The sequence below is a fragment of the Rana temporaria genome, chromosome 1, assembly GCF_905171775.1.
Source record: "Rana temporaria chromosome 1, aRanTem1.1, whole genome shotgun sequence".
Classification (NCBI taxonomy): Eukaryota; Metazoa; Chordata; class Amphibia; order Anura; family Ranidae; genus Rana; species Rana temporaria.
Window position 1 is genome coordinate 571,218,563 of NC_053489.1, and position 21,606 is coordinate 571,240,168.

The 21,606-nt window shown below is 44.0% G+C and overlaps 1 protein-coding gene across 2 annotated transcripts in view; it reads right to left on the reverse strand.

The window, feature by feature from the left end:
• TUSC3 (tumor suppressor candidate 3) overlaps nucleotides 1–21,606 on the reverse strand; it is a 362,725-nt gene that overhangs the window by 173,761 nt on the left and 167,358 nt on the right. For both annotated transcript variants that reach the window (XM_040334674.1, XM_040334673.1), the window contains exon 2: nucleotides 3,738–3,907. In XM_040334674.1, coding sequence (XP_040190608.1) covers nucleotides 3,738–3,907 — 170 coding nt within the window. The remainder of the gene's footprint in view (nucleotides 1–3,737; nucleotides 3,908–21,606) is intronic.

Sequence of the window (21,606 nt, forward strand, 5' to 3'; positions counted from 1 at the left end):
ACTGTGAGCGCCAGGGCAGATTCTCCTGTACCACTGACCAAGCTTGGCTGTCAGTGTACCAGGTAGGGATAGGCAAAAAGTTCTAAACGTTCTACTGAACATCCAAACTCTATTAAAGTCTATGGGACACGAACATGAAAAATCAAAAGTCTTAATTTTAAAGGCTTATATGCAAGTTATTGCCATAAAAAGTGTATGGGGACATGGGTACTGTCTTGGGGGATTATTTATCGATTTTTATGAGCAATGTCATTGACAATGGATTAAATCAAGGGACACTATTTACTTTTTTTTTAATAAATAACTTGTCAAAAACAGTTTCCTGTGGTTATTACTTTTTGACACTTTTTTGGTGAACGGGTAGGGGTACAATGTACCCGATACCCATTCATATAGGGGAGGGAGCTGGGATCTTGGGGCTCCCTTGTTAAAGGAGGCTTCCAGATTCAGATAAGCCGTAGACCCCCATAACCACATCCCAGGGTTGTTGGGAAGAGGCCCTTGTCCCTATCAACATGGGGACAAGGTGGTTTGGGGGACACCTCAAAGCACCCTCACCATATTGAGGGCAAGCGGCCTGGCATGGTTCGGGGGGGGGGCGCTCGCCCAAAGGACCTGGTATGGAGTTTGGGGAGACCCCACACCATTTTTTTTACTTAATTCTGTCATAGGGTTCCCCTTAACCATTTTAATACAGGGCATTTCACCTTTTAACTTTTTTCCCCCCATTTTTTTTTTAATTTGCGTTATTTTTTACAATTCTTTTCATAAAATTTAGCTCTCAATGGGGATGCCTTAACAACCTATTGACTGTGCGCTCTGCAGGCAAACATCCCACTAAGTGCCCAGAATGTTCGGGTGTTAGGCAAGTACCTGAATGGGCAATGTTCAGGCCAAACTTATACTCGGCCCAAACCGTTGGTCCACCCCTAGTGGTGCCTGAACACTGTAATCCTTCACAGTTACTCTTGCCGGGTGCAGGAATGGGCCCTGCTGTTAAAAATAAAATTGAAAAATTGAAATTACATGCACCTGTCAAACAGGTGCAGAAAAATTGCGCCTCTTCTGCATGATGTGGCTCAATAACATGGCCAGCGCGGAAAAAAAGAAGAAGCGTGCGGAGGATGCACCACGACCACCACTTTTCACTGTAGACACAGAGGCTGCTTGCCCTCTTCTAGTGGTCTGTGAGCATCTGCCTCTCTGTGTTGGCCTTTTCAGGCATTATGAGGATTTTTTGGGGGGATTTTTATAACTTTTTATTATAGAGTGTGGGATAGAAATATGGTGCTTGGGTGCAATACTTTTGTGCTTGGTGTACTATGAACTGTTTTATTATAGTTTTTTTAATACAGAAAAAAAAAAGGGTGGAGCAATTGAGATTTTTTTTCTCACTGCTGCAGCTGCAAAAAACTAAAATAAAATAAATGTAAAAAAAATTAAGAAAGGCCAATAAAAACAAACAACCAGTGGTGACGTGAAAGGAAGATCATCTGTGTCTCAGAAAAATTAACAGCAAGTATGGAGACATTTTTTTTTGATGCTGCTGGAAAAACAAATATTCAAAAAGCCTGAAAAAAAAAAGGGAACTTCCTTGGATTCACATGAACTTTACATATTAATTTATTTGTTCACTGGAATTTATAGACTTTATATATTGTCATTTATATTTGATATGAGTTGAAATGATTTTTTTGGTGATATATTAGTATAGTAAATTAGTGCTCTTATCTTTTTTAAAGGCACATGTACTTTTGAGAGCAGCAACCCTGAATGTTAGTAATCATGTATTTTTCATCATCAATTATTCCTTTAAAATCACTTGTTTAGCGCAGGAATTCACGGTGTTATACACAATATACCTATAAATAGATTTTCTTTCCCCTCAAATCAGAGAATAAAATCAATTACTTACCCTAGTAAAAGCACCAACCTGTGTACACATAAACACTGGTATAGGCACCCATTTAACCCTTTGATCAACCCTGAAGTTAACCCTTTCCCAGCCAGTATCATTAATACAGTGACAGTGCATATTTTTAGCACTGTATTAGTGTCACTGGTTCCCATAAAGTGTCAAAAGTGTCAATCAATGTCAGAATGTCAGCCACAAAATCACAGGACCGCTATAAGTCGCTGATCACTGCCATTAAAGGTAAAAAATAATAATAATTTAATACAAATAAATAAAAATATCCCATAGCTTGTAGACGCTATGGGCCAGATTCAGGTACAAATGCGGCGGCGTAACGTATCGTCTTTACGTCACACCGCCGCAAGTTTTCAGTGCAAGTGCCTGATTCACCAAGCACTTGCGTGTAAACTTTTGGCGGCGTAGCGTAAAGCCGTCCAGCGCAAGCCCGCCTAATTCAAATGGGGCGTGTACCATTTAAATTAGGCGCGTTCCCGCACCAAACGTTCTGCGCATGCTCCGTTTGGAAATTTCCTGCCGTGCTTTGCTCGAAATTACGGCGCCCCGACGTGTTTGTGAATGGCGACGTGCGTAAAGTACTTACGCCGAAAAAAAAATTATTTAAATTCGACGCGGGAACGACAGCTATACTTTAACATGGCTGGTGTAAAGTTAAGCCATGAAAAAGCAGGCTTAACTTTGCGACGGGAAAAAAACGACTTGCGACGACGTAACGCACGCGAGTACCTTCGTGGATCGCCGTAAAAGCTAATTTGCATACCCGACGCTGGAAAACGACGCAAACTCCACCCAGCGGCGGCCGAAGTATTGCAGCCTAAGATCCGAAGGCGTACGAAGCCGTAAGCCTGTCGGATCTTAGCCAAATGCCGTCGTATCTTGTTTGCGAATCACAAATTAAGATACGGAGTGGCAAATTTGAAAATACGCCGAAGTATCAGTAGATACTCCGGCGTATTTCTTCTGTGAATCTGGCCCTATAACTTTTGCGCAAACCAATCAATATACTGCATTTTTGAAGAAATGTATTAAGAAATTCGATTTTTTCAATTTATTTTTTATTGGATGTGTTTTATAGCAGAAATTAAAATATATATATATAATCAAAGACCACTAAAAAGTTATAAGAAAGTTTTTTTTTGATCACGGGCAGACCAACTTAGTTTTAACATCACCTTGATAGCAGAGATGCACATACATATATTAAGCTGTTATGTATTTAAATAAATGTAACACTAGCTAAATGTATAGGATATACCATTCTAAACTAATTGATTATGAGATATATATATATATATATATATATATATACACATACACACACATATATATGTTTTCTTGATAGAAGGCTTGTACCTCTAAACTGGACAGCACTGAAGAAGCCCGATGTATGGGCGAAAAATGTTGTGACGTCTACCTTTCACTGCTGTCTTGTTAAACTGTACTTGCTAATTGTTATGTTTTTAACATTTTTTTCAAAATAAAAAAAAATATATATTTTAAATATTATATTTGATATTATTGCAACTCAAGCTGTTTGAGTACCTTAAATTGACCTGGTATTAGCATTTTCAGACACCATACAGCAGATCTTAGACTGGGAGAGGTGAAAACAGCACAAGGTGACAATAAGGTGTGCTGCAGTACTCATGAGTTATCAGGCAAAACAGCTTTAATAAATATATATATGCCACCTGAGTATTTTGCTGTTTCCCTGGAGATCAACGTTAATGAAAAGGAACCAATAAACATGAAAAGGTCACATACACTGTAAAGATAAATGCAAATAATGCTTAGAAATACTTGCCTGCATACAGAGCATTGTCTTTGAGGCTGCAGCGCAGTGAACATCACAATCACAGAATAGTTACGGGGTGGTGCTTTCACAAATCTCCTGAACTTGTCTCCATTCATACGGATGACGGATCGGCGAGAGCTCCATTCCATCATCTGCTCCACCTTTTCACTTAGAAGGTTCTAGAGAAAGGAGTACATTATTTTTTTTATTAATACGAGTTTGATATTTTGCTCTAGGGGATGTTTAGTGATGTTAGAATGGCAATATATAGTATTTGGAATACAAAGGATGTTGAAGGAAATTCACACCTTTACCCATGTAACATTACAGGATTATCAGAATGTAGAGAGGAGGGGAGATGGACCAGAATACTGAAAACCCAACTCAAACCAAGTTTTTATTCTGCCAAGTTGTTCTTACAGTCAGTCTGCGAAGAAGAGCTGATCTTGTTTCCTAACCTTGTGACAACAAGAGAAGAAACGAGGTGAGCAGTTGTCACAAGGATTAGAAGACATAGATAGTAATAATACTTTAGGAGGTGATACACCCAAAAAGTCCCTCAGTACCATTTGTTTCTGTATATTAGTTCTGAGATGTGGTGTTGGGCAACTCCATATTGGATTCATGGCATTATCTAGTAGGATCACCAGGTACTTAACAGCTAACAATAAAATAAAAATACATCAGGCTACATTTATTAAAAAGTTCATGTAAAAATAAATTCCTTACAGTGTTCCTACATGAGACGCTATTTATAGCCCGAAAGGTCATAGCAAGGGTGTGGATGAGGCCGGAACCCCCAGAATTGTCCCACTGGCTGGCAGAGGTCAACAGTGTACTGCCGTACAAGAAACTGGTCTACTCACATAGGGGCTGCCCGGCCAAGTACGAAAAAATTTGGGGGAAGTGGCTGAACTCCTCTGCAACCTGCACTCAGGAGAGATAGAAAACACTTGGGGAGTTTCCGGGCGTACGGAGGGGAGTGGGAGACCGGGAGGGGCGCGGGTGGCCTGACAGTTAACTCTGCTGCAATGTATCTACATTCCGGGGCAATTGGGTTTAAAATGTTGTTGCATTCCATGTCACCTATGTTCAGTGTACCTCTTACTGACACTCCTGTACCTGTATTCTACCTGTAACCACCGGACATGTACTGTACCCATATGCTTTCTGTATGCCCTTTACGTTGTCATTCTGCTCAAATAAAAGCTTTTTGATTAAAAAAAAAAAAGTTCATGTAAACACAGACACATATCTAAAATAGTTTAGGGTAACAAACTTTAAAAACTTAAAAACAGAATGCTGTAATGCAGCATGTGGTTTGCAATAGGGAGTACTCATTGCTCAGCACTGGCCCACATAACCTCGCTGCCGAGAATCTCTGCTTTGTTCCAGGTGCTGTCCTCTCCTCCTTTATAGTGTTAGTTGGTTTAGATATAGCTAGACCCTCCTCACTTATTCCACATTTCCTTAGTCAGTTTTAGGTATTTACAGGGATAGGGCTTAGGAAAGTCATTGTTTTCTTACATACATTCAAAAGACTAGAACCATCCTCTATACTGCAATTAGCTAAAGAGAAATTGTGTTGTCATAAACCTCTGTGTCTTATTTCAAATTGAAGAGAAATGTTTGGACAGTCGCATTGTGAAAACGCGTCAGCTTGTACCTGGTTTGCTGTGGCATGTTTTTTGTGATTTTATTATTTTTACAATAAAAAAAACTTTTTTGGAGTGCGGCTGTCCAAACATTCCTCTTCAATTTGCATTACCAGCACCCGTGGCTTTGGATTTTGTAAGGAGGTTCAACAGTTACATCTTCTGCCTTGAGAGGTGACTCCCTTTCTCTGTGTCTTATTGAAGAGTTAAGCTGTCGGTGGATGGTGCCAAGTCAGCAGGTTATCACACTGTCCAGACAGACTGGGTCTAAAGAGGTATGTCAATGCATAAAGGTTCAGTTTTTTCGTTCAGCCAGTGAGGTGGATGGAGGAATCCTCAGTACTACTCCATTGTATTCTGACAGCAGGGAAACTCCTCCACTGTCAGAACACACAAATCAGTGCTGCAGCCCATTTATTGCAGTGCTGATCAAGTGGCTTTTATCCAACAAGACAGTTAAGCAGAAGTCGATCCATAGATCAACTTTATCCCAACCGCAGTTGCCACACTTGGATTGAAATTCAGCTGGTTCAGCAGGGACTGGCCGAATTTCAATCCATGTGTGGCTAGCTTTGGTTCACCTTTTCATATTTTGTTTAAATGTGAATAAAAGTGTTACTAAACCCAGTAATATGAAAATTGTATATCCGTCCCCCCACAGTGCCCACGGCTTACAAATCTTTGTTTTATATTAAAATACTGCTACTATATACCTTTTTGGCCAATCTGTTTACCATGGTTAGTGATAAACCGCACAGTTTCTCCAGTGTGGAGAGTTCAGAAAGGAGGAGATTTCCATTTCAGCCTGTATACACGCCCACATGTGTGATGTCAATATCACATGACCTGACTATCTCTGAGAACAAGTAATTATTCTCTCCAGCATAAAAGACACAACTGAGCATGTGAAGGTTGGCTACTCTGCCTGTGTTAGCTGGCCTTCCCCAGATAGACAATGCAGGAGGGGGAGGATCTGTGCATACAGGATAAAACAGCCTTTTAACACAATGCAGAGGATTAACCCCGTAAGTTCCACAGTCAGTATAACACGCATGCTATACTGCATATACAGACTGATTTTACTGTTGTGGGTTTAGTAACACTTTAACCGTTTCATTTTAGGGACAGCTTGTAAGTACTGACTTGTAAGGTCCTCATTCAGATTTAAAAAATCTATTTAAAATCTTTGTTTGCAACAAAGTAAAAAATGTTTTATTTCAGACCGAGATATAAACCAAGGCAGACCGTAAATATATTATTTTGATCAATGGCCAGCGGGTGACTATAAAACAGCTAGACATGTCTGAAAAACAGCAGCCATGGCATGGTAAGAAAGAAAAATACTTTAATTATCTCATAACCTTATTTAATGAGATGTCTGAGATCTGTTTTAAAAGTACTGATATCATTTTATATTGTTATGTAACTTTTTCATTATTTTAACCTCTGAGATTTCTTTTTTTTTCTTAACTGAAGTTCAAAGTTGGTTTGAACAGATAGTTTAAAACAGCTTGATTGGTGACACACAGAGCAGCCAGACTGACTCCACAAGTTCAATTCTAATTCGTACTTTTGCTATGCTTACAAAACTTTCTCGTTACTTCAGCAGATGGAGTGAATACTCCAAAGAATCCCAGTGAATTTCCTGCAATTTCATCTCAACACAATTCTTAAAAACTATTCAAGTCAATCACTCCAGCTTGTTTACAAGACAAAAAGCAACAGGGTAACACGTTAAATGTGCAACATCACATAGAGAGGAGCAGCAGGAAGCAAACTGATTTGAGATACTGAACACTAATTAGTCAAAGCTCTTGACTAAAGAATATTTTCAACAACATTTATTTACAGTTAATTTTGGTAGGGATACAAATCTGATGGAAATGGAAAGTGTCAATTGGCATGTAAAGTCTAGTCAATGCTTCTTTATTGTGTAAAACTTTGATCGCTAATTAATATAATGCTAAAGAAAAACATCAGCTTATAAACAATGGGCCTGATCCACAAAAGGGATACGCCGGCGTATCTACTGATACGCCGTCGTATCCCAGTTTCTCATAGGCAGAAGATCCGACACGTGTAAAGCACTTACACAGTCGGATCTTAGGATGCAGTACCGCAGCCGCCGCTGGGGGCATTTCTCGTCGAAATCCAGCGGCGGGTATGCAAATTAGCACTTACGGAGATCCACGAAGCTTTTACGATTAGTTTTTTCTCCATAAATATTAGTTTGCCGTCGCAAAATTAGGGCTGCTTTTACAAGGTGTAAACTTAGTACACCATGTAAAAGTAGACCCTTCTATCCCGCGTCGCTGTCATTTTTTTAAAACATTTTTTTTTTTTACGCCTGGCGCGATTCTCAAAACCCGGCGCAACGTAAATCCGCCCAAAGCATGTCGGGAAAATAACGTCGGGAGCATGCACAGTACGTCCGGCGCGGGAGCGCGCCTAATTTAAATGGGACTCGCCCCATTAGATTAGGCACGCCTTGCGCCGGACGGATTTAAGTTACACCGCTCAAAATTTCTAGGTAAGTGCTTTGTGGATCGGGCACTTAGGTAGAGATTTTGCGGCGGTGTAACTTAAATAGGAAAATTTAAGTTACGGCCGCTCTTTGTGGATCAGGCCGAATGTTCTCACAAGACAATAAAATGAGCTGCAGCAAAACACTATGGAAGCTCGGAGAAACTGGAAAATGTCCATACTGAGGACAACGGAAAACATCATGCAACGTTTCTATGCAAGAGTGTTTCTAAGCTATTAAAAAACAAGACATTACAAGTAATTATCACTAGGCAAGTTACCCAGAACTTATATTGAAAAATGTCCTTCAAGTATCGCCCCCATATCTTCATCTACTTAAAAAAGTCTTTGTTGCTTCTGTTCTGGAGAAAATACAATAGGACTTTAGTGCTCTGCGTCTGTCTTATTGTGTTGGTTATACAGGCTGCTTGACAATGGTAGATGGCAGATGTTGTGGATATCAAATCTGCATTTATTAAAAATCAATAGTTAAAAAAAAGGCACATGGGCTCTAAGAGCATTAAAGTGATTCTAAATCTTTAAAGTTGTTTACCTTAAAGGAGAAGTCCAGCCTGAGCTTGTTTGGCTGGGCTTCTCCTAAGGGTGATGCCTCGTACACACAACCATTTTTCTCGGCAGGAAAAAAAACAAAGTTTTTCCTGTCGTGATTCCTCTCCAGCCTGACTTGCATACACATGTTCATGCAAAAAAAGTCTGACCAACGCGTGGTGATGTACAATATGTAAGACCAGACTATAAAGGGGAAGTTCCTTTAAAATGGCACCACCCTTTGGGCTGCATACTTGATTCTGAGCATGCAAGTTTTTTTCCCCTCGGAAAAGCATTCACACAACCGTTTTTCGCGACGAGAAAAAGACTGACGGGAAACACGATGAGAAAAAAGAGAGGTGGTTTCAATTTTTTTTGCGGGCAGTTTTTTTTCGTTGAGAAAACTGCTAGGGAGCATACACACAACCGGTTTTCAGGACCAATATAAAAAATGCCAGTTTTCTTGTTGTGAAAAACGGTCGTGTGTACAAGGCATTACATGAGTGCAATTTGTTTTGCACTCATGTGACCCGTTTCAAGCAGAGAGTGGTCTTAAATCTGCTCTCTGCTGATGTCACCAAGTTCACTCCTGGCACTGCATCATCCTGACTTCAGAAGTCTGGATCCGGCAGGTGCCTGGACTAATGTGAGTCTTAGTCTCTCAGCGTGCCACTGAGAGGCTGAGACAGCGGCTCCCTGCCCCTCCACAGCTCAGAATACCAATGAGCGTGGAGGAGCAGAGCAGGAGAGCTGCTGATTGACAGTCAGTAGCTCTCCTTTTCAGGGAGCCGAGAGAACCGAGCCATTGGCGGTGTTTGATGGCTTGGTTCTCAGTAGTGTTGCTCACGAATATTCGCATTGCGAATATTCGACTCGAATATAGCATATTCGAGAAATCGCGCTATATTTCGAAATTCGCGGTGAATATTCGCAATTCCGAATATTCGATTTTTTACAATTTTTTTTTTGAATCAGATCACATCCTAGATATCTCCATCGACGTCTAAAAGCATTGCTGGTATAATTAGAGACCCTGGGCCGAGTAGCTGAAGCGTTCATTGAATTTTCCAGAAAGATCGCAATGCGATTATTCGGCAAACGCAATATCGCGCGATTATTTTCCTCGCCCCGATCTTCCGCATCAGAGCGATTTTTACAGTTTCATTTTTAAAACAGATCACATCCTAGTGATCTCCATAGACGTCTGAAAGCATTGCTGGTATGATTAGAGCCATTGGGCCGAGTAGCTGAAGCGATCATTTTATATTGCCGAATATTCGCAATGCGAATATTCGGCAATAGGAATATTGCGCGATTATTTGCTCCGCCCTTTTGCATCAGAGCCAATCAGAGTTCTCCTTCCACACTCGTCACAGGTTAGCAACCAATAGGAACCTGCCTGCATGGACATTATATAAGCTCACTCCCAGCACCATTTCATTGCAGATTCAGAAGCTTGCTATAGAGTGTGGAGGCTGTTTCTGTGTTCCTGGTTTCCTGGTTTCCTGTGTCTTTGTTCTTGATTGATTTAGATCATCACCAGCATTGCTATTTAGTGATTCCAGTGGATCTTTTCCAGTATATCAACTGCTTTTTTCAAAGCAATAGACCCAAGAGCTTTTTTCAAAGCTACGTTTTGTGCTGTTTTGTGCTGTTTTTTTCATTTGTGTTACTGTTTGATCCTGCAATCCTCCCTGTTCAGTTATATTTGCAAGAGATTTCAGAACACATATTGATCTGAGCTTTATAAAAGAGCTTTTCTAAAAGCTAAGTTTTGTTCATCTTGTGTTACTGTCAGATCTTGCAGGTTCACTGTTCAGTGATATTTGATAGGCATCTCAGTTCAAATTTTGTTTAGTTTTCCCTAAAGAGCTTTTATAAAAGCTAAGTTTTGTGTTCAGTTTAGTTAAATTTTGTGTAGTAAGTGTACACACTGTTAGTGTACATTTATTTCATCTAGCTTAGCTTAGTGTGTGTTTAGTGTCTGTGTTTAAAAAAAAAAAAAAAAAAAAAGTTAGTGTTTGTTTAGTGCTTTTTTTTTTTTTCTTGAATTTTGTAGTCCTTGTCTGGTGTACTACTTTTCTTATAGTTTAGTAGCTGTCTGTGTACGTCTTTGTCTGCGTGCCTGTCTTGTAAAAAAAACACAAAAACACATTTTGTTCACATTTTCCCCCCCAATAAAGTTTAACCCCCCCACACACATATCAGCAATTATGAGCGGCATCCGTGGCCGTGGCAGTAGGGGTAGGGGAGTTACTCCCAGTGCTGGATCGCTGCCAGCACGGGGTACCTCTCGTGCCCCTACTAGTGGTAGAGGATCGGGTGCAAGGGGAGTACGCCTGATCCGGGAGTTCTTCCCATCGGGCAGCCGCCCGATATTGCCATCTCAGGCTCAAGTAGTGGTGGACTACATGGGGCACAGCAGTGCCACTGAGTCGTCGGTCCCGACTCACAGTAGTACCACCATTACACCGTTGCCTGTACTACCCCCCCCCAGCCCCCAAGAGTCCAGCATCTTACTGTTCGACAGCGACAGTGATAGGGATCTCTTGGGGGAGGCCATGCATCAGGCAGACCTCCAGCTCTGTCCTGATGGTCAGGACCTTTTTGAAGGGATGGATGAGGAGGATGGGATACCTGCTGGCAGTATCCCAGAGACATCCCTTCAAACTGGTGCTGCTGTTTTGGTGCAGGAAACAGCAGCACCTAGTCAGACCCAGGCGTGGGTGAGGGGACAGCGGAGCCAGGCTAGAGGCTCCATGTCACGTGGTTCCCTCAGACCAACACATCTCAGCCCTTGGTCTGACATCTCTGGGGGCGAAGAGGGTGACCCATCATGGTTGCCATCTGACGCGTCGGCTCACTACGTCAGTGACGACGGGGAAGGTAGGCACCCTGGTGAAACGGTGCGCCAGGTCACCACCAGGGAGACCATCGTCAGGGTCTCCACTGGTGATGGCAGCAGGAGGTGTCAGGAGGAGGAGCAGCAGCAGCAGCAGCAGCAGCAGGCAGCTCCACCTGTGCGCACCGAATCCCAGCAGGTGCAAGTAAGCGTCACCCCATCTGACAGGAGGGCGGTGCTGAAGTCACCTGTCTGGAATTTCTTTACCCTGGTGGCAGACAACCCTACCGTGGCCATCTGCCGGATTTGTAAAGTGAGGGTGAAGAGAGGGAAGTGTTTGGCTCGGGTGGGTACCACAGCCCTGAACCAGCACCTCAGGATAAACCACTGGGCGTTGTATGAGGAGATGAAGCGTGGTGGTGGTAGCAGCGCCACCACCACAAGTGAGCAGGGTACAGCAGCCCCTGCCACATCTTCATCTGTTTCCAGCAGGTCATGCCCCCCCGCTCCCTCTAGTAGAGGTACTGGTACCGGCAGCCAGACCTCTACTTCCACAGCACCCTCCACGTCTGTGTCCCGCACTGCCGTCCGGCGCCAGGCGTCGATTTCAGACGCCTTTGACCGCACCACTCCCTTCCCCCCTGGAGACCGACGTGTGCGTTCCCTCAATGGGCTCCTGGCAAGGGTTATTGCCCAACATCTGCTGCCCTTCAACATAGTTGACAGCAACCCCTTCAGGCAGATGTTGGAGCAGGCCCAACCCCAATGGCGTGTCCCCAGCCGCCATTTCTTTGCCAGGACTGGTGTCCCTGCCCTACACCAGCACATTGTTCAGAATGTAACCCTGTCGCTGGATCACGCTGTCAGCGACAGGGTTCATCTGACAATGGATGGCTGGACCAGCAGGCATGGGCAGGGACGCTACATCAGCTTCACGGCCCATTGGGTTTCCCTCCGAGGCGTCGGTGAGGGATCGTCGGCAACCGATCTTGTGGTGCCGCCCCGGGGTGTCCAGGGGAGAACTGCTGGTCTCCCTCAAGCCACTGTCTCCGCAGCTGCTGAGCCTCCCAGCAAGCGCCCCCGTAGCTACTCAAGTGTGGGGCACGTGCGCTGTCAGGCCGTGCTCCAGCTTGTTAGTTTAGGGGACCGGAGACACACTGCAGAAGAAGTGCTGAAAGCACTTCAAGCTCAGGTCCAGAAGTGGCTGACACCCCGAAGGCTCCAGCCAGGTATGGTTGTCTGCGATAACGGCAGCAACCTACTCGCCGCCCTCCATGCTGGCAGTCTGACGCACGTGCCCTGTCTGGCACATGTCCTCAACCTGGTGGTGCAGAAGTTCCTGCGCACTTATCCAGGGTTGAGTGACATTGTGGCAAAGGCGCGTAGGATTGCCAGCCACTTCAGGCGCTCCCCAACCGCTACCGCGTCCCTGTCCAAATTGCAGCGGAAGTACAATCTGCCCCTTCACAGGCTGATTGTGGACAGTGTGACGCGGTGGAACTCCACCCTCCACATGCTGAAGAGGTTGTGGGAGCAGCAAAGGGCGGTGAGGGAGTACCTGATGGAACTAGGCACTCAGAGGGCTTCACCACAACTCCCTTTCATCGCCTGTGCGCAGTGGGGGCAGATAAACCAGGTCTGCCAAGTGTTGTCCTCCTTCGAGCAGGCGACCAAGATGGTCAGCAGTGAGCAAATTGGCCTCAATAGCGTGCTGCCAATACTGTTCATGCTGGAGAGGACACTAGATCGCCTGCTCGAGGCTGGGGAGAGTGCCTTGGTGGAGCAGGAGGAGTCAGCAATGCTCCACCGAGACCAGGGCCAGGACCAGGAGGAGGAGGAGGAGGAGGAGGATGATGATGAAGAGGAGGAGGAGGTGGTTGCTGGTGTCGTCCCGGAGTCAGGGCCTGGTCAGGAGGGAGAGCCGGTGTTGGGGGCACCGATAGTCCGGGGGTTGGGCATGTCTGAGTTTGACCAGCAGCGCCTCAGGGAAGAAGAGTCGCACCTCATTCACCTGGCCAGCATTGAGGAGTCACAGCGGGCTGTGCTCTTCCCCATGGCTGCCCACATGCTCAGATGCCTCAGGAGGGACCCCCGGGTTAAGACCATCAAGACGAGGGATGATTTCTGGATGGCCACCCTTTTGGATCCCAGGTGCAAGGGGAAACTGGAGCAGTTCATCCCAGCCAGCCGGAGGCAGCACCGGATGGAGGAACTGCAGGCAGCCATTGTCAGACGGTTGGAGCAGGCAACTCCCCGGCCTCCAGTTGTCCCCCCTCATCTCACCCAGCAGGTGGCTGCACCCAGCTGCAGCCGAGCAGGGGACCTAATGGAAGAGATGAGGATGTTCTTCCAAACCGAGCGACCCAGTACCACCACCAGCAGCAGCAGCAGCAGTCACCACCAGCGGCTGGCCCACATGGTGGCAGACTACATGGCGTCCGTCGGTGCTTCTGACAGTATGAGCACCGACGACCCCATGGAGTACTGGGTTGCCAGATTGGACACCTGCCGCGAGCTCGCTCAGTATGCGCTGGAGTTATTGTCTTGCCCCCCCTCCAGCGTACTATCTGAGCGGACATTCAGCGCGGCAGGTGGGGTGGTCACGGACAAGAGGACCCGTCTGTCCACAGAGTCCGTGGACAGACTCACATTCATAAAGATGAATGAGTCCTGGATCGGCGGTGACTTTCTGGCACCCGTCGTCGGTTCAGGGCGCTGAAGGGTCCCTTGCCATGCATTCCCTGATGAAGCCCCGGACCTGATGTATTTACAGTGCTGAATATAACTATTTCAACATCAGAGAAAATCAATGTTAATATTTGGTACAGTAGGCTTTCTTTGCAATTACAGCGGTCAAAAATTTCTTTTATTTTTACACCAGCTTTGCACACACTGGAGGAGGGATTTTGGCCCACTCCTCCACACAGATCTTCTCTACATCAGTCATGTTTCTGGGCTATCGCTGAGAAACACGGAGTTTGAGCTCCCTCCAAAGATTCTCTATTGGGTTTAGGTCTGGAGACTGGCTAGGCCACGCCAGAACCTTGATATGCTCCTTACAGAGCCAATCCTTGGTTATCCTGGCTGTGTGCTTTGGGTCATTCTCATGTTGGAAGACCCAGCCTCGACCCATCTTCAAAGCTCTAACTCAGGGAAGGAGGTTGTTGCCCAAAATCTTGCAATACATGGCCCCGGTCATCCTCTCCTTAATACAGTGCAGTCACCCTGTCCCATGTGCAGAAAAACACCACCAAAGCATGATGCTACCACCCCCATGCTTCACATTAGGGATGGCGTTCTTGGCATGGTACTCATCATTATTCTTCCTCCGAACACGGTTAGTGAAATTATGATCAAAAAATTATATTATAGTCTCATCTGACCACATGATTTTCTCCCATGACTCCTTTGGATCAGTCAAGACAATTATGTCAGCAGTTATTTCACACCCTATATACTCTTATTAAGACTGCTGTACATCATGGCAACTCCTGCCCATGTGATATGACTCTGTATCAACTACTACTGTTAATACTACTACTGATGCTTCTGCTGCTGCTGCCGCCCAGTCAATACACCTATGTCAGCAGTTATTTCACACTCTATATACTCTTATTAAGACTGCTGTACATCATGGCAACTCCTGCCCATGTGATATGACTCTGTATCAACTACTACTGTTAATACTACTACTGCTGCTTCTGCTGCTGCTGCCGCCCAGTCAATACACCTATGTCAGCAGTTATTTCACACTCTATATACTCTTATTAAGACTGCTGTACATCATGGCAACTCCTGCCCATGTGATATGACTCTGTATCAACTACTACTGTTAATACTACTACTGCTGCTTCTGCTGCTGCTGCTGCCGCCCAGTCAATACACCTATGTCAGCAGTTATTTCACACTCTATATACTCTTATTAAGACTGCTGTACATCATGGCAACTCCTGCCCATGTGATATGACTCTGTATCAACTACTACTGTTAATACTACTACTGCTGCTTCTGCTGCTGCTGCCGCCCAGTCAATACACCTATGTCAGCAGTTATTTCACACTCTATATACTCTTATTAAGACTGCTGTACATCATGGCAACTCCTGCCCATGTGATATGACTCTGTATCAACTACTACTGTTAATACTACTACTGCTGCTTCTGCTGCTGCTGCTGCCGCCCAGTCAATACACCTATGTCAGCAGTTATTTCACACTCTATATACTCTTATTAAGACTGCTGTACATCATGGCAACTCCTGCCCATGTGATATGACTCTGTATCAACTACTACTGTTAATACTACTACTGCTGCTTCTGCTGCTGCTGCCGCCCAGTCAATACACCTATGTCAGCAGTTATTTCACACTCTATATACTCTTATTAAGACTGCTGTACATCATGGCAACTCCTGCCCATGTGATATGACTCTGTATCAACTACTACTGTTAATACTACTACTGCTGCTTCTGCTGCTGCTGCTGCCGCCCAGTCAATACACCTATGTCAGCAGTTATTTCACACTCTATATACTCTTATTAAGACTGCTGTACATCATGGCAACTCCTGCCCATGTGATATGACTCTGTATCAACTACTACTGTTAATACTACTACTGCTGCTTCTGCTGCTGCTGCTGCCGCCCAGTCAATACACCTATGTCAGCAGTTATTTCACACTCTATATACTCTTATTAAGACTGCTGTACATCATGGCAACTCCTGCCCATGTGATATGACTCTGTATCAACTACTACTGTTAATACTACTACTGCTGCTTCTGCTGCTGCTGCTGCCGCCCAGTCAATACACCTATGTCAGCAGTTATTTCACACTCTATATACTCTTATTAAGACTGCTGTACATCATGGCAACTCCTGCCCATGTGATATGACTCTGTATCAACTACTACTGTTAATACTACTACTGCTGCTTCTGCTGCTGCTGCCGCCCAGTCAATACACCTATGTCAGCAGTTATTTCACACTCTATATACTCTTATTAAGACTGCTGTACATCATGGCAACTCCTGCCCATGTGATATGACTCTGTATCAACTACTACTGTTAATACTACTACTGCTGCTTCTGCTGCTGCTGCTGCCGCCCAGTCAATACACCTATGTCAGCAGTTATTTCACACTCTATATACTCTTATTAAGACTGCTGTACATCATGGCAACTCCTGCCCATGTGATATGACTCTGTATCAACTACTACTGTTAATACTACTACTGCTGCTTCTGCTGCTGCTGCCGCCCAGTCAATACACCTATGTCAGCAGTTATTTCACACTCTATATACTCTTATTAAGACTGCTGTACATCATGGCAACTCCTGCCCATGTGATATGACTCTGTATCAACTACTACTGTTAATACTACTACTGCTGCTTCTGCTGTTGCTGCTGCCGCCCAGTCAATACACCTATGTCAGCAGTTGTTTCACACTCTATATACTCTTATTCCTACTGCTGTTCATCATGGCAACTCCTGCCCAAGTGATATGACTCTGTATCAACTACTACTGCTAATACTACTACTGCTGCTGCTGCTGCTGCTGCTGCTCAGTCAAGACAACTATGTCAAAAGTAATTTCCCACTCTATATACTCCTATTACCACTGCTGTTCATCATGGCACCTCCTGCCCAAGTGATATGACTCTGTATCTACTACTACTACTACTACTGCTGCTGCTGCTGCTCTGTCAAGACACCTATGTAAAAAGTTAATTCCCACTCTATATATACTCCTATTACCACTGCTGTTCACTGATACCACTGATAGTTAATTTATCCCTTAACTACCCCCATTTGTGAGGGTCGGGGTTTTCCTTTAAAGTCCCATGCAAATCAATGGAAAATGTATGTTCCCACATAACTTCTGTACGCCTGGAGATATTTCAATAATACCCGCTATACATATTACTTATATGCCAAATAAAAATATATAACAGTTAAATTAACCCTTACCAACACCCTTATATAAAAGATGGGTATATTTATATTACTATGATTTTCCTCCCCAAAAGGTTAAGATAGGAAGACCGGGCAACGCCGGGTATTCAGCTAGTAATAGTATAAAATGTTTTCGGTTATTATTAAGCTAGATGTGTTGATGTTGATGTTGATGTGTTAGATGTGAAGTTAGATGTGAAGTTAGATGTGTTTAAAAAACTAACAATTTCAATAAGAAATGAAACCTTTGCAAAATATAACATTTTTTATTAAAAAAAAAAAAAAAAAATTAGGACATTAACTTCTGAAGCTCTGTCACCTCATCCATGTTTTTCGCCAGTTGTTGCACCAGTTGTTGATTTTGGCGCATCAAAAACAGTATCTGCTGCTCATTTGCCATTACTCTCTTCGTGAGGTTTTTCATGGCAGCTTGCTTCACCTCTAGCTTTTTTAGAACTGTTAGGATATAAGAAAAAAACATTTGGATTTCAAAGACCGTTACGAAAGATTATTTTCAGCCATAAAAATAATAAAGTCTGACTTAAGAGACTCTATGAAAGAGGATCTGGCAGAGGCAATTCTCTTCCTTAGAACTCTACATTGCATTTATTTGCATTTGCTAAGCCTAGAACTACATTTCAAGATTAATATAAACCATTTCTAGGTTTTTCATATTTTTTTTTTTGGGTTCATTATAGATAAGCTTTGTTTTGGTTCTAAAACAGCCAAATAATGTGGTCTGTATTTTTGAACTGTTAAAGATCATGTTCCTGATGTTTAAGCCTGCTGCTACTATCCAGTCACTTGATTGTTTTCATTGTGTTTGTCTTTTGCTTAAACTGTGCAATACAGTAGACTGTTGGCTTCCCAGCCAGTAGTCCTGTGGTAGTTTGCGTTTCTTTCCCTCAAGGAATCTATAAAATACATTCGCATATTAATACAGAGGAGTCGGAGTCGGGGAGTCGGGGAGTCGGAGTCTGAAGTACATAAAACTGAGGAGTCGGAGTCGAAAAATTTATCTACCGACTCCACAGCCCTGCTTTAAATGCTGTCCATTTTTAGAGCTACATTTTATTGTTGAAATTTTATTAATATATGTGCACATATTTACCCTCCTGATTGACGGTATAATTAACCGTCTCATCCTGCTCCTCTTCCTCGTCACCCACTACTCCACCAGAAGTTTCGGGGGGGGGGTGCAGCTCCTCCTCTTGCTCCTCCACAGGAACTGGGGGTGGTGATGTGGATGGCCCTGGCTGCTCCTCCTCATCCCTCTCCTCCTCTTCCACATCCTCCTCCTGCTCCTCCTCTGCGGCCTGTCGCCTTGTGCGCTTGGGGCGCACAGTTGGTAGCGGAGCTCCTATAATAACACAATGTTCATATATTATAAAAATGTTTTCTAATGACGTATGCAAATTCTGTGTACTCTACTGTATTGTATATGAATACAAATTAATTTATATAGACAGTTAACCAATGGGACAATGTTATATTAAAGGGTCTTGTGGGCACTACAGGGGACTGAGCGTGAGCTGGGCTGCCACCATGGTAAAATGAGCTGTTTTTGTCTCCTTTGTTTTGTTCAGACGATCTCATGTTAAAAAAAAGTACTTGATGGAGTACACAGGATTACTATAACAACCCCACGCCTAACACAGGAATTTAGTGGGAATCTATATATATAAAACTCAACGTGTGTGTGCATGTATGTATGTATGTTCCACCATCACGTCCAAACGGCTAAAGATATTTACATGAAACTTGGCACACAGGTTACTTATATGTCAGCCACAAATATAGGATTGGTGGTTTAACCCATACCCACCCCCATTTGCCTTGGTCAGGGTTTTTCTTTAAAGTCCCATTCAACTCTATGGGAAATACATGTTATTTCATAACAGCTGTAGATATTTCGATAACACTTGGTCACATGTTATCTATACGTCCACTTAAAGTATAGGATCGTTAATTTATCCCTTAACTAACCCCATTGGTGAGGGTCGGGCTTTTTGTTTAAAGTCCCATGCAAAGCAATGGGAAAAGTATGTTCCCACATAACTTCTGTGTTCCTGTCTGCTGTCCCATGTTTTTTTCCAACAGTACTATGAATACCTTGGCTGGTGGTGATATATGTTACAACAACATGGCGTCTTGGTTAACAACATCTGACCTTACATTAATTACATATGACCTTCCATAACTGTCCCCAAGGGACCCGGGCTGGCTCAACGCGATTGCCACTGCGCTGACAAGCCATTCACCTCTGCAGCTAGGGGTTCGGATCCCGCTCTCGGCTACATGTGAATTGAGTTTGGTGGTCTCAGCTCGGCCCCCGGTGGGTGTGCTATGCGAGGTAAGCCTGCGCTTAGTATGCCCACCTCCCTCCCACAAAAACCACCACACTTACACACGCACTCGCAATTGGGTTAACATGCACGCACTCTGACCATGCGGTCTCTAAAAAGAGAGGCGAAGGACTAACGGGGCTGGTTGAGCGGGCAAATCCTCTCACTCCCTTATAGGGAGTCCCTCTGCCCCGTGGGGCTTCGAAGCGGAGCAGGTAGGACGGTCTGTGTGGGAGGACCCCCTCACACCCGCCATTGCCACCCGGGGCATGGAGAAAGGTGGCAGATTACCTCTGGGGGAGGCCTGCCTACTCCCAACTCCTGCAGTCCGGCTCCTCTCTCGAGTACACGCACAAAATACACTTTAGGGAAAAAAAAACATAACTGTGACCAATAACTTACCAGGATGATATTTATTCCGGATACGCCTGACCCGGTTCATCTGGCGCCTCTTCAGGTCGGACCACTTTTTGAGGATCGCCATGCGAGTGTGTTCTTCGCCTAGTTCCTCAATCAGGGAGCTTATAACTCCCTGTTTTTCTTGCTGCCTCCGCAGCTCATCGTATCCTGTTTCCAGGAACTTCTGCAAGATGAAGAACAAAGTATATTGTAATACTTTTGTTGACAGCCTTATGGATATATGACATAAATGTATGCTATTCAACAATTGGAAGCATTCTCGCCTTATTAATCAATGACAGGGGTAACATGACAGATTTTATATACTGCCATTTCCGTCGCCACCTTTTTTACATAAATATAGCAGCCATTATCATTTGCATAATTATGAATATATACTAACTTTTAAACTAGACTAAAATGCAGTTGAAGATAATGAAATAACAGTGGTCAAAATACTTACACAAATCAGCAACTTTTCCTCAGATACAGTGAAATTACTTCCAACCATCTTGCTCTGCGATTGCGTTGCGATCATAAAGTTGGAAACTGGCAAGGGTCCAGGAAATGGTCGCGTGTTGTTCGCGTGTTGATTGCGCTGCTTGGACCGAGATGGGTCCATATGGCTTCGGCTGTATGGACCACAGTAACTCTTTTCCCTGTCAGGAGCCTAACGCCCCGGGGGGTCAGAGACGGGACCTTTTCGGAGGACCACTGACGTATGCAACCGTCGCAGTTTTTTGTGATGTCACTCTTTAGGTGTGTGCAAATTTTTCCTTGCACCGGGTGGAGTTTTTGGGTTGTGTTTTGCACGCCACAGGCTTTTCAACAGAAAATAACCAGCTGGAGGCAGAATGGTTGCAAAACACTACGGGTTTGTTACCTAACTCTGGGTTTCAAGACCAGTCCACCTCCAGCTGTTGCAAAACTACTACTCCCATCAGCCACGGTCTGTCAGTGCATGCTAAGAATTTTACTTTTGCTGCATCTAGGGTGCCACAGTTTAGAGACCCGTGCATAAAGGCCTGAAAAATGTGGGCCTGCAGAACTTACAATACTAGAAGTGCCAGCATTCCCAGGCATGCTGGAAGTTGTAGTTCTGCAACATCTAAAGGGCAATATGTATTCGAACGTCCTTGGGCCTTGAGGACACTGAAGTCAGGACGTTCGCATACGTCCTATGTCCAAAAAAATTTTAAATTCATTATGCTAAATAACAAGGAAAAGTGCCTAAATACACATTTGCCAACCAGGGTGTCTGCAGCTGTCCAGGCATGCTGGGACTTGTAGTTTTGTAAAAGCAGGAGACACATTTTTGGTTAAATACTAATATCTGATCATATATACTAACTTTTAAACTAGACTTAAATGCAGTTGAAGATGATGAAATAACAGTGGTCAAAATACTTACACAAATCAGCAACTTTTCCTCAGACTTTGAGAAATTGCTTCCCACCATGTTGCTGTAATATTGGGAAACTGGCAAGGCTCCAGGAAATGGTCGCGTGTTGTTCGCGCAATTGCGCATGCGCGATCGAAAAATCGCAATCGCAATATGTATTTTGGTTAAAATATCATACATATTCGATTTCAGAGTGCTGCTACAGCAGTT